The 12950-nt window shown below is 40.7% G+C and overlaps 1 protein-coding gene and 1 non-coding gene across 2 annotated transcripts; both read right to left on the bottom strand.

Annotated features, from left to right (window-relative positions):
• Window positions 1-5930: 5930 nt before the first annotated feature.
• Window positions 5931-8324, bottom strand: pvalb8 (parvalbumin 8). The gene is made up of 6 exons (XM_054607262.1): window positions 8294-8324; window positions 7837-7931; window positions 7407-7474; window positions 6904-7036; window positions 6565-6674; window positions 5931-6101 (listed from the first exon to the last, which is right to left on the bottom strand). The coding sequence occupies exons 3-6, from the start codon at window positions 7465-7467 to the stop codon at window positions 6076-6078; spliced, it is 330 nt and encodes a 109-aa protein (XP_054463237.1). The 5' UTR covers window positions 7468-7474; window positions 7837-7931; window positions 8294-8324; the 3' UTR covers window positions 5931-6075.
• An 875-nt stretch (window positions 8325-9199) lies between these two features.
• Window positions 9200-9271, bottom strand: trnaq-cug (transfer RNA glutamine (anticodon CUG)). The gene has a single exon. It is a non-coding gene; the product is annotated as a tRNA-Gln (tRNA).
• Between the last annotated feature and the right edge of the window lie 3679 nt (window positions 9272-12950).

Here is a 12950-nt window from a genome sequence, read left to right as displayed (position 1 = left end):
CTGCGCCGAAAGATGGGCAGCGACTCTGCTGTCCTGACGTAGTAGTAATAAAACAATGATGGTGCAAAGTAAAGTTGTGAAATAATCTCGTGTGCCTTCAGTACTAAAAATCAGTCGTTGCTACATCCATATTCTCTGTTCAATAGACAATATGTCATTTTGATTTCAGATTATTTTTCTTTTATACAAAAGAAAGCATCTTGCTGTGAGTTTTTTTTTTACATCATGCCTGCGGAGACCTCATAGTGTATTGGAATAGTATACAGTATACTTTCTCGGTTTTTTTCTAGCAAAGAATGACAGTCTTGTTGTTTTCCATGCATCCTACCAAGGCCTTCCACATCTACACTACAACTAGTTCAGTACATAAACTTAAGTAAATACTTTCTTACGAGCATATATTACAAAAAATAATCCAATTAATCCATAAATAATGGTACATAAGTAAGTAAGTTATCTAATATCTATCTCTGTATGTATATATGTATTTAAATGTGACTTGTTTAAACCTTGCGTTATAAGAGAGAGAGAACTTCATTTTATTCAGATATACATGACTTTAGTCTACGATGGCAGTTCATATGTAGTAGAGACAAAGTTTTTTTTTTAGATGTGACTGCTTCAGTCCTCCAGCAGTCGACCTGTAACACAGATCAAAATCAATTAGCTCAGTCTAGCCCTTTGTTATTCAATCACAAGGGATTGAATCAAACCTGGCAGCTCTGCTGAGGTGACGGTTGGATCTGATGGCGGGAGTAAGACCTGCGAAAGAAACTGAGCCTACGGAGGGAGCTGAAACCTGACAGTTCACAGTAGTTCTCTAAATCATGTAGGAACAAGGGACGTGGAGTCTGTCCTGTCAGGATGTAGGTAGCATGGGTGTAGGGTGGGGGTGATGGAGGCCTTGTAGGTGCTGTCAGATGAAGTCTTACTGGGTCACTGACACAGATAAACAGTGTGTGAACTCATGCATGAATACTTTACTTGGAGCTGCTCACAGGGCCGTAGAGGACTGTAGTTAGTTTGGGGAAAAACGCTTATTTGCTCTCTGGCAGAGGGTTGAAAAAGACATCTGATTCCACTCTCATATTTGGAAACGGGGAAACAGTTGGACTTCCTCTGTCCAGAAGTAAAACTCTGCCTAAACCAGCACCTCTAAAGTTCAGTTTATAACTTGTAAAAACAAAAATTAGAAGTTTTAAAGGGGGTTATATGCCAAATTATTTCTAGGGTTCATAACTTCCTGGAGTCTCTACTGGTTGCCTGGCAACAGCTTAAAGCCAATAGATACTCCCAAATGGTCAAACATTTGCTTTGAACACGGCTTATAAATTCTATGTTGTACACAGGTTCAGTGTAGTTATTGAATCCCACTAACTTGAATATTAATATCATTAAGTTCATAGAAGTAGTTTGAGGAGAAGGAGCCATGTTATCGCTGTACATGTGGAGCGTTCAGTCTCTAAGGAGATTAAAGGTATGCACTCAATTGTCGTTTAACTTGTGAAATATACAATTAAAGGTTGAAAGAAAAACATGACATTACCAGCAGAAGGTGTAATGTTAGTTGATGACAATACACTCTAACCATAAACTACATTTTGAGACGCAGCCATGTAATGTCTGAGCTTCTGAATGCACCACTGGTGTAATGCAAGTTAATGAAGTATGTGTGTGCTTTTGTGGCTTTTGTTGTACACAAACATGCTCTGTAACCATTTGCGTAAATTAGTCCGGGACTCTTAGCATCTTATCTGTGCCTTCTCCTCCACGACAGCCACGACAGCCACGACTCAGTGTGAGGGTCAGTCAGCACATGTGACAGCTGTTCAGGGGTTTAGGTCGGGTGTGGCTTCTAGTTGCAAACTTAAGTCTAGTGAATAGATGTGTATATATAGAAAAAACACCAATTAGTGGATATGTAAACAATACGCTGGAGGCAGGGTGGAAATAGATTACTAGAAATCGCCTTCCTCGAACACCCTGCGTGTATCGGGGGTGGCCATCGATATGTGCATGGCCTATCATTCATTGATGAAGGGAAGACATCATACGTAGAGGCTGAGGACTAATGCTTGTTGGGGAACAGAGGCAGTGCTGTCATCCCCTGCATTATGGATAGAGTTCCTGCACAGAGCTCACAAAGCCCATTCAGTCATCCTAACACGGCAGGTAAATCTTTTACGACGTTCCTCCCTGTTCAGACTATCAGGTAGCAACATCTCTGAAACCTGCAGGCTCCAACACACTGGGAGTTAGTCAGAATGTCATCAGTGTTGGTGATAGCAGACGTCCCAATGGTTCAACCTGCTCTTCATAGTGTTTGCTTGAGCACTACGGTTTGTTATCAGTTGAAGATGGGGTGCACATTAAAGTTTCACACCGACTTAATCAGTAAGGTGAGCCTGACAGTCCTTTCTTGATATGAGTTTTTGGTGACAATGAAGAGAGGACATCAATTATTGAAGAGACAAGCAGGCAAAGGCCCATGTGTCCATCCTAAAGGGCCCATCCAGACCAATAAGATAAGATAAGATAAGATAACCCTTAATTAGTCCCACAACGGGGCGGTTTGCAGGATTACAGCAGCAGAGTTGAGAGTGCAAATAGGAGACATTAGTAGATAAACAAGATCAGTAAAAGTGTAATAAATAATATCAGCACTACCAGAAAATGTTTTAAAGAAAAAGTAGTAAAGTTAAAGTTAAGTAGAAGTAAGTAGCTGGCTTACTTTATGTCTTCCTAATCCTTTGTTTGTTACTTAATGCTGCGTTCTAACATTTCGAGGTGACTACTACTGCTCCTACTGTTACCACTACCACTCCTACTGTCACCTGTACGCCTGCATTCAGCCCTGGGGAGATTTCAATTGTATTTCATTGTCACCTTAATTCTTAGAATGCAAAATAACACCCTCATTGGTCATAGGAAGCGTAGAGAAGATACCGGTTACAGGGTAAGGAATGTTCCACATCTCCAAAATGGATTCTAATGGCATGAACCCTTCTGCTTGAAATGATACTTCAGAAAACAACGTCTGTTATCGGCCGTTTTATTCCTATCAACAGGATAAACCTTTAACCAGTGTATCATATGAATTGTTTTTCAGCATTCATAAAAACCTCCTCAATGTCCAACTCGCAGTCCAATATGAACAAAATGTTGTTTGTCATTTCACTCATATTGTCAAAGAGAAACAGCTACACAGACAGAGCTAGTCTCTCTCTCTCTCTCTCTCTCTCTCTGTCTCTCTCTCTCTCTCTCTCTCTCTCTCTCTCTGTCTGTCTTTGTCTCTCTCTCTCTCTCTCTCTCTCTCTCTGTCTCTCTGTCTCTCTGTCTCTCTCTGTCTCTCTGTCTCTGTCTCTCTCTCTGTCTCTCTCTGTCTCTTTCTCTCTGTCTCTCTGTCTCTCTCTCTCTCTCTCTCTCTCTCTGTCTCTCTGTCTCTCTCTCTCTCTCTCTCTCTGTCTCTCTCTCTCTCTCTCTCTCTCTCCTCTCTCTCTCTCTCTGTCTCTCTCTCTGTCTGTCTCTCTCCTCTCTGTCTCTCTCTGTCTCTCTCTGTCTCTCTCTGTCTCTCTGTCTCTCTCTCTGTCTCTCTCCGTCTCTCTCTCCCTCCCTCCCTCCGCCCTTGAGTCCAGGTAATCTGTCACATTATCTTGTACTTCTGTCCCAGTGCAGCACATCCAGCAGTCGGTGTCGACCTGTTGGCTCACGTTTCCTTCCTGTTTACCACTCGCTTCTCTTGACCCCCAGGGGTCACTGCTCCATTGTGTGTCGTGTGGCTTGTGTTACCGACTGGCTTCCCCATCCTTGTCCCACTTTCAGCCGTGTATCCCCCTCCCATCCCCCTTTTCTTTCTCACTCCTCCACCCCATGTCTGCAGAGATGAACATCTGAAACTGATAACAGCAGACATGGATACATGGTGATGTAATTAGTGCGGTCTCTGTGAACGTCCAGTGTTTTTGTCGTGATAGTATTCCCTGTACTATTACGCTTATTGGCTTTGCTTCCATCCTGGAGTCTTTGTGCTTTCTCGCCTTGCAGGTTTCTTCAAATCGTGGCTGTACCTGGACCGTGGTCGTGCCTCCTGCTGTGACCCTGCTGACACCCACTGCTACTTCCATTATTATTATTAGTCACATTACTATTACTATTCCCTATTTCATTATTTTAACTCTACTATAGTCATTGCTGTTGTTATTATAAGTAGTCTTCATTTTCTCCTTCGTTACTCTGCTAATTACTGTGATTATATGAATCATTTCTGTCATAAACATTGAATGTGTTGTAACTGTTATGTTGTTCATTCTGTACACACTTCTGTCCATCCTGGGAGAAGGGTCTAAGGACAGAGGATGTGAGGGTGTAAGGACAGAGGATGTGAGGGTCTAAGGACAGAGGATGTGAGGGTCTAAGGACAGAGGATGTGAGGGTCTAAGGACAGAGGATGTTGCATGTGTTGCATTTGTGATTTTGGGCTCTACAAAATAGCCTGAATTGATTATAAACCTTCTATAGGCTTCATCACATGTATATTACTTCATAGTGACAGTGAAGTGTATAAGATGTAAGGACACACAGGCAGTGAATAAGAAACACTGTCATTATTACAGCACAGCATCTTTTGACGACACAACCTTCACTGTGACTACGACCTCTTGCTAATATCAGGGTTGGCCCCTCAGCCCTGAGTAGCAGGTGTCTGCTGTAATAGTCAGGTTCTCCCTGTAATATACAGGTAATTGAAATGACACAAAGGTGGAACCACTGCTAGAACGTGTGGCGCTCTGTATTTTGGCGCCCCAGTGGGTGGGTAGATAGTGAAGTAGTTGTTAATTTTAATCCCATGAATCCTGTAAGTGCAGAGCATGAATAAGCTGTGTGCTGTTCAGAGAGAGAGGATGCAGAGCTGTCCCATCGGCAGTCTTCTGTCTGAGAGTGTGTCTGAGGCCAACCTGGCAGAGGAGAACATGTGAGGCTAGCATCCAGCGCGATAGCTGATATCTGCAGAGTTTGCATCTTCTTCTGTGCATCACACGCGAACACACACTCACACTGGAGCAGACATTAGCATCCACCCGATGTGGGCTCATGTGCATGTTTTGGATTACGTTTGCTTGCATGGAGGCGGTCTGTGTCTGATCTCAAATTTGATTTCTTGCAAATCCATTGGGATGTTTGCGCGTGTGTGTGTGTGTGTGTGTGTGTGTGTGTGCTTTGTTGCTCTAGCCTGGGACACGCCAAGGTTCAGCTGGGTTTATTTACATAGCTGAGGTCAGGTGTCACTCGATCCAGCCGCGGTGACACTCAGGTGGTTATCAAGGTCACCTCCTCTGCTTTTTTCCCTGTGCTAGCTCTATGAATCTATAAACTCTCTCTCACACACACACACACACACACACACACACACACACACACACACACACACACACACACACACACACACACACACCTGTACTGTATATACACCTCAATCAGAAACCGTGTGGTATCAGGACATGTTTCTCTTTTCGTACACGTCACACTTTGTGTTGAGTCTCATTTACCGCTGTGTTGGGTAAGAGAAGATATAAAGACACCACAGAGCCGTGAAGGCTGTGTAGCTGCTTGTGTGTTTGTGTTGTGCATGGGCACATCTGGATCAGTATGTGGATACACAGATTCACTTCATAAAAGTTAATTAGACAGATTAGTGCATATGAAACAATTCAACCCTCCCCATACTGCGATGTGTCATCTCAAACCACATCTAAGAAGAAGACATACATACAATAGAAATAATGAAAAATAGCCACAAGAGTTGGATTTTATTCTTTTATTTTCTCAGTAATTTGGTAAATTTTACATTTATTTGGGAATTACAGTTTTATGATATGTTTAAAACATGAAAAAAAAAACCCTCAAACAATGATGTTAATGTGGACGACTGTGGACCGGAACGAGTCTTTAAAGAAAAGAAAAAAAATCAAAAGGTTTTATCTAACGAGATGGAAAATGATTGAATGAAACTAAGTGAGCCCTTGAAGCAGTGGGGGAGGGGGGGCGGGTTGACCCGGAGCGATGGAGTCCAGGTGTTTAAGACAAGACCATGGCCTGGAACTCTGTGGAGAAAAGAAACAGAATCAATAAGAGGATTATTTACCTGATCTGTCTGACACTTAACTCTAAAATATGTGTATTTAATGTTGAGTAACGTGACAGATATGACGCAATAGAGAGAGTTCCACTGTTTCATTAACAACATCTGTCTAACAAACTAAAATTTAAAATACTAAATGGTGGATAGAAACACTGTTGGGGTGTCAGTTCTGAATAGCTGGAGGACAGAAAAGGTGTGAGTCAGGTAATTATGATTCCTGCCTGTCTGATCACTGTCTCTCTTTCAAGCACCCTAAAAAAAAAAAACTTCTCTAGAAATACATTCAGTCGAACTGCATTCGAATTTAAAAAGGCCAAAATGTGGAGAGTTGTTTTCCCTCAGCATCCGGGTCTTTTAGTCACACAAACACACATGCATGTCTTGCACAACATGTGATAAAGGTGATAAAGGTGTGATCCGCTCACCGTCGGCTCCGATCCGCCCGTCACTATCGTCATCACAAGCACACAGGAACTCCTTCGTCTCCTTGTCCGTCAGAACGCGAGCCCCGGGGGAAAACCTCTGGAGGAAGAACCTGGTGTACACAGAGACACACGTCAGAGGAAACATCTGGATACACAGCAGGAGCTACAAAGCCAGAAGACAGAGAATAAGACTGAGACACAATCGGTCCTGTGATGTGTGAGAATACAACTTTAGAGTCTCTTATCAGTGCTGTAAACTAATGATGGACATTACATCATGACAATGTGATCGTTTTCCATTAAAGACGTATCATCTCTACTCCCGTTGGAGTCACTCACTTGAGCTCTTCCTCCTCCACAAAGCCGCTGCCATCGTTGTCCAGGATCCCGAAAACCTTCTTCACCTCCTGGGGGCTCTTCTTGGTGAGGCCACACAACTGGAAGAACTTCCTAGGGCAGAAGGAGTCCGGTGCTGGAGGAGAATATAGAGAGCAGAGTCAAGAAGTTCACTAAACTAGAAAATCAGGAAATGGAAACAAGACAAAGTGTTACAAGGAGAAACATAGCATGGAGACAAATATTGGTCCTGTGGTTTCTTTTTAAAGGGTTTGAGAGGCGCATTTTCCCTCAGGTGTCATATCTAGTCTCTCTTTAGCTCGGGGCTTTGTGCCCTATTCATGCTGGAGAAATCTTGTAACCTGCACCTCAGGTTTTTTCTACTTTCAGTCTTCCAGTTGGCTATCAAATACAGACAACCCTACTGACTGAGCAGGCTCCAGAAGAAAGACTGTAAAGAACAAAACAAAAGAAAATGCAATAATGATAATGGTGGAAGACAATACCTTGGCAGTCCTTGATAGCACTGTCGATGGCATCAGCGGAAAGGATAGATGAGAGCGACATTTTATTCCTGTAGGAGGAACAACCATGGTGAATTATTAACACAGGTAGCCAGGTACAGAAGCCTCTAACCTGACACTGATGGAGAGAAGAATGTGTCCAGGTGTCAACGCGGACACTTAGAGGTCATGGCCAATGAAAGTCAGCATGTACATTAATCTTTCTTCTCTGTTAAATAATGTCTCATCCAATGGATTTAAAACCCTAAAAATAACTTTAATGGGAATAAGAGCCATTAGTTTCCCTGGTCCTCCTACTAGCAGCCTCTAGAGTGCTCTGAATACACAGGAGCCATAACATCCACATCTGCAAAGTCTCTTAAAGCGAACAAAAGTCAGAAAAGAGCTTCTCTGTATCCACACAGCGACTTACCGTGTTGAGGGGGTTCTCGTCCGGGTTGGTGATCCAGCAGAGAGGTAAGCAATGTGGTGACTGCTGTCCGTCAAGGCGGATTTATATAGGTCCGACTGCAGTGACAAAAGGGATCTCTTGAGTTACCTGTCTGCGGATCAAATTCTAACAGCCCGCCCCTGATCCAATTTCCCAGCTAACTAATTAACCTTTACTATTTATAACGCCCAGGGGCAGAGCGACCGGACCGTGGACATGTGGAGCACCCTTGGAAAAATAGCAAATTAAGTTAAAAAGCGTGTTCTTCTGCCATCAAACACCTCCCTCCTCTTCTCCCCGCCCCTCCTCCTCTCACCTCTACAATTATACAGTACAGTAAATGCAGGGAGGCTGTAATGTACCTGCAATCTCTCTCTCTCTCCTTTTCTACCTCTCTTGCTGTTTCTGCACCCCCCCCAGCACCACACCCCACCCTTACCCTTTCATGCAGATATCCTTTTACAGGCAGCAGTCCCAGAACGAGCCACATCTGAGCCACATCCCACTGCATCCATGCCCCCTGTCCTCACATATCAGGTGAGTTATTGGGAAATAAAATGTCAGCTGACTTTGACATTTTTTATGGCATAACAGTTACAGAAAGGACCGTGTGTCTAACGGTAATGCAGGAAGCATGTGAGATTATGACACAACCTCTCTGTGTGGTGCACACTAGCATTCTGGGCTTTTTTCACCTGTCCAGATCTGCATGGATATATATCAAAACTTGCCTTGTTACTTGGACACATATTACATTACATTACATTACATATTCAGAACAGATGGAGTTCAGATTATTAGAATGAACACTAAACACACAGAACTGCTGGTCCCTGGATGTCAGGGATGCCGGTGCTCTCTAACCTTCTCCCCTCTCAAACAGACGGGGGACATCCTCGCTAAATTGCTTCGTCAACTGTGCTGATTAAGGGTCACCCTCTGCTGCCGGTGTCCCATCCTGTCTCCATGGTGTTGATGGTGCATAATGTCCCAGGTATCCTCATGCAATTTGAATAGCGGTAAAAGCAATCAGAGGTCAGTCGGGGCGGAGCACCGGCTTCGTTTCTACGGGAGTTCAAACCATCGTCCGTACTTTGTCCCTCCAATTTGTCCAGTTGCAAAATGACCAGGTTGACTCTTCAGAGGGCGTTGGTGGCCCCCAGCGGACGAATGCAGGGGTCATTAAGCACATTCCTGGGAGTGTTCACTGCAGCAGCACGCAGGAAAAGGTGATTTCTTTCCATGATGTAAGAGTTTCTTGTACGTGAGCATATGCAGTGTAAAGCAGCAGAGTGAGGAGTGTCTGAGTCAACAATATTACTTTATGTATTGAATAATATGACACAGGTTCCACCGAGATTTGAACTCGGATCGCTGGATTCAGAGTCCAGAGTGCTAACCATTACACCATGGAACCGCTGTGTAGTCTCTGTATCTATACACTGCAAAGGTCAAATGTCTCGGGTTCAGCGGCCGCACAGGGTCCTCACATCAGAAGTCATCAGTGCTGGTGTTGGCAGGCCCTCCCTCCTGCACGTGTCGGCTTGCAACCGAGAACTGCAGGTAAAGTTCACCTGGTGTCACGGTGCTCTGAAACGTTATTTAAAGGTCTGAAGGCGGAAAACAAGGTGGAAATCATCGAAATGCACTTATTTTATAACATACACATATTGTGTTTGGCACATGAACTGTACGCACAGTGAATCTTCTTGTTTCATTAATTGGCAGCATCCCGGCGTCTTTCATTATTGAGTAAAAGCTTGTCTCTCCGGTAGTTTGTCATTGGCTGCACTTCCTCAACCTAATCAAGTTGTTAATGTGGCCCCTCAACACGCGATGCACCGATAGAAGCTTCTAGTGGACTTCTGAGAATCATCTCCTCCACAATATGTGTGAAAAGGAGCTTGAGGACACCGAGAGCACACGATGCTGCCTGTACTGCTGCTGAGATCATTCAGGAACACCTGCTAATGTTCTTTAAGCTGTAAAAACTGTCATTATCATAGTAACCTTTACATAATACAAATGATTATGTACGGTTTGGAGTTACAGTACCAGTCAAAAGTTTGGACACACCTTCTCATTCAACTCCTTTGAAGAATCTAAAATATAAAACATATTCTGCTTTGTTTAGCACATAATTCCATATGTGTTCCTTCATAGTTTGGATGTCTTCAATATTAATCTACAATGTAGAAAAAAATAAAATAATAATAAAGAAAAAACATTGAATGAGAAGGTGTGTCCAAACTTTTGACTGGTACTGTACATTGAGTTGAAATCTACACATTTTAATTATATATTAATTACATTTTATTTAATTTTGTTTGAATAAAATCAGCTTGGAATAACTGAGAAGACTTTAAATATATTTGATCAGGAGAGTCACTTGGGATCATTGGGAGGTCTTTGTTCTTCCCTTCCACCCAGGCATTAGAGTCAGTGTAGAACTGACTTCAGAATAAGAGCACCGTTCTGATGTCACATTCATTGAATGAGTCAGTCAATAAGTCTGTAAATGATTTATGAATTAATTTAAATATTAAAAACAAATAAATGAAACTACTTCAAGGTTACACTAAGTGAGTAGTTTTACTTGGGATTGATAGCAGACCACCTCAGAGAATATCAGGAACTTCTGGTATACAATTTCAGAATAAAAGCCCTTTAAAACCTAAATCATGAACTAAATTCCCTCTTATTTCAGATTTCATTTAAAAAGAAATGGTCTATAGTTACGAACTAATTTCACCTTATATTGATAGCAGGCAACCTCAGAGTGTCACTCAGTGAGAATCAGGAAATTCTGAGGTTGAATTTCAAAATTAAAGCCCTTCAAATCCAATTTATGAGGCAATTTATCTCTAATATCACATTGGATTTAAAAGGAATCGGTCAATAGTTACAAACTAATTTCACTTCAGATGGATGACAGACAACCTCAGGGCTTCACCCAGAGAGAATCAGGACATTCTGATGATGAATTTCAAAATGAAAGCCCTTTAATTCATGTTTCAATTCAATTGTCAAGAGATTTTTTTTAAAGTTAACCTTTTGAAATGTGAAAAATAGGTGCGTTTTCCGTCAACTGGTTCAGGCTGTTCTCCTCCAGCATTCGTAGCTAAAACTAAAAACTAAAAAACATCGCCGTAATTCGTTGATATTCGTTCTTTCATACGTTATCCACAAAAACCAACAACAATGTGCTTTTAGCCAGAAGACCTCTTCTTGTCATTAGATCCCATTTGAATTGAGCCATAAAATTACACATATGATGTTTGAACATTTCAAAGATCATTTTGCCCGCCAAGAAAGTTGCATTGAAATATCAGACTGTGAAAATACATAATTATAAAGACGTCAACCTCTGAAGCTACGATGGGTTTGTAACCATGATGTTCTCACACCAACAACTGCTCTCACTCCTTCTCTCAACAATACATTTGGAATGCAACAGAGACAGAAGAGTGCAAGTTTGTGTTTGTTCTCCCTCTGTGGGCCACTACTGCCCCCTACAGCCACAACACAGAACTACAGCTGATTTACTGCATTTCTACCAGGAGGATCAAGTTCTTTAGCTTTTTATTAAAAGTAATAAAAAATAGTAAAAGTCCTGCAGAATCAGCAATACTTTAATAATAATATAAAATATTAATTTGATCCAGGGCGGAAAATTGGTACATTTCAGTTGCTCTTATATATAAGCATAAAGAAATATAAGAAAAATAGAACTATGTTAATATAAACTATATACATGATGCTATAATATATAACACAATATATTCAGTACGTAAATAAGAAAAAAAAGGGTTATGTGCATCAAACACAAACACAACTACAGTCTAAATATAATATAATGCAAATATGTAAATGCAATAATAGTATAAATAAGAATTAAAATAGGAATATATCTTGAGTATTTCACAGTTAAATTATTGAAAATGCATTTTACAGTTTAATCACAATTGCACATAAAAGTAATACATTTTAACAATATTATAGTATAATACAATATCATAATAGTCATTATTATTGTAACAATGTATTATTATTTTACTTACGTACTTTTAATTAAGTTACATTTTAAATGCAGAAATGTACTTCTAATTGAGTATTTTCATACGGTGGTATTTTAGTTAAGTATAGTATACTATAGTAATACTTCTTTCACCACATGTAGACCTGTCTTTTTTTCTTCTTTTATAAAGCCCAAGAGTTTATATATATATATATATATATATATATATATATTATTTTAGAGGAGTATTTAATTTTCTGAAAAGCAGCTAAATGAATGTGGGAACTTTTCTTTAAAATATTCCTGATTTATTACACTGGAAACAAATGAGTCACAACAGGAGAAGTTTTCAGAGTAAATTATGAAAAAATATATTTTTGTTTTTGTTGGTTCATAAAAAAAATAATCTTAAAATATATCAAATTAAAAATATTTTTTATTTTTCACTCCATTCTACCATCAGATGTTTTAGTTTATTATTTCAATCTCTTTATTCGTTACCTTCCTGCAAACCTGCTGAGCTCATTTCTGTCTGGCGTTTGCTTCTTGTTTCCTAAAAGATAAATTAATTAATCAAATATGACCTGATGTTGGAGAAAAGTGTTTTACAGCTGAACAAAGGAATAATCTATTAAAAACATAAAGAAGGTGCAGACGAACTGACGAGTCTAAAGATTTGAACAGTTTCACTCAACATTTATTTTGTCTAAAAAAACAGGATGTTTCACATCAATACAAAATACTGATAATCACACAGATTCCACACATTCACACGGAGACGCTCCTCATCCGTTTCCCATCATGCTTCACTAGAAACATGAACACGTTTCTACCAAAGAGACATAAAAAATAAAAGATTCATGTTCTGGTTTTAGTTTATCCCATTTAAAACATCAGTCAGTGAACACACCGCTCCTCTCATCTCAGTCTGTACGTCCTCCTTTCTTTTCCTCGTCTCCTCTCCTTACATCTTAGAGATGTGAGAAGAGGAGGCGAGGAGAGAGGAGTCAAGGAGACGAGGCAACAGGCATTTTACCAGATGAGACAGCATCTTATCAACATGGAATCATGTGACTTT

The sequence above is a fragment of the Anoplopoma fimbria genome, chromosome 11, assembly GCF_027596085.1.
Source record: "Anoplopoma fimbria isolate UVic2021 breed Golden Eagle Sablefish chromosome 11, Afim_UVic_2022, whole genome shotgun sequence".
NCBI lineage: Eukaryota > Metazoa > Chordata > Actinopteri > Perciformes > Anoplopomatidae > Anoplopoma > Anoplopoma fimbria.
The sequence above is the reverse complement of the archived record's forward strand: the minus strand, read 5'-3'. Positions and strand labels throughout refer to the sequence as shown.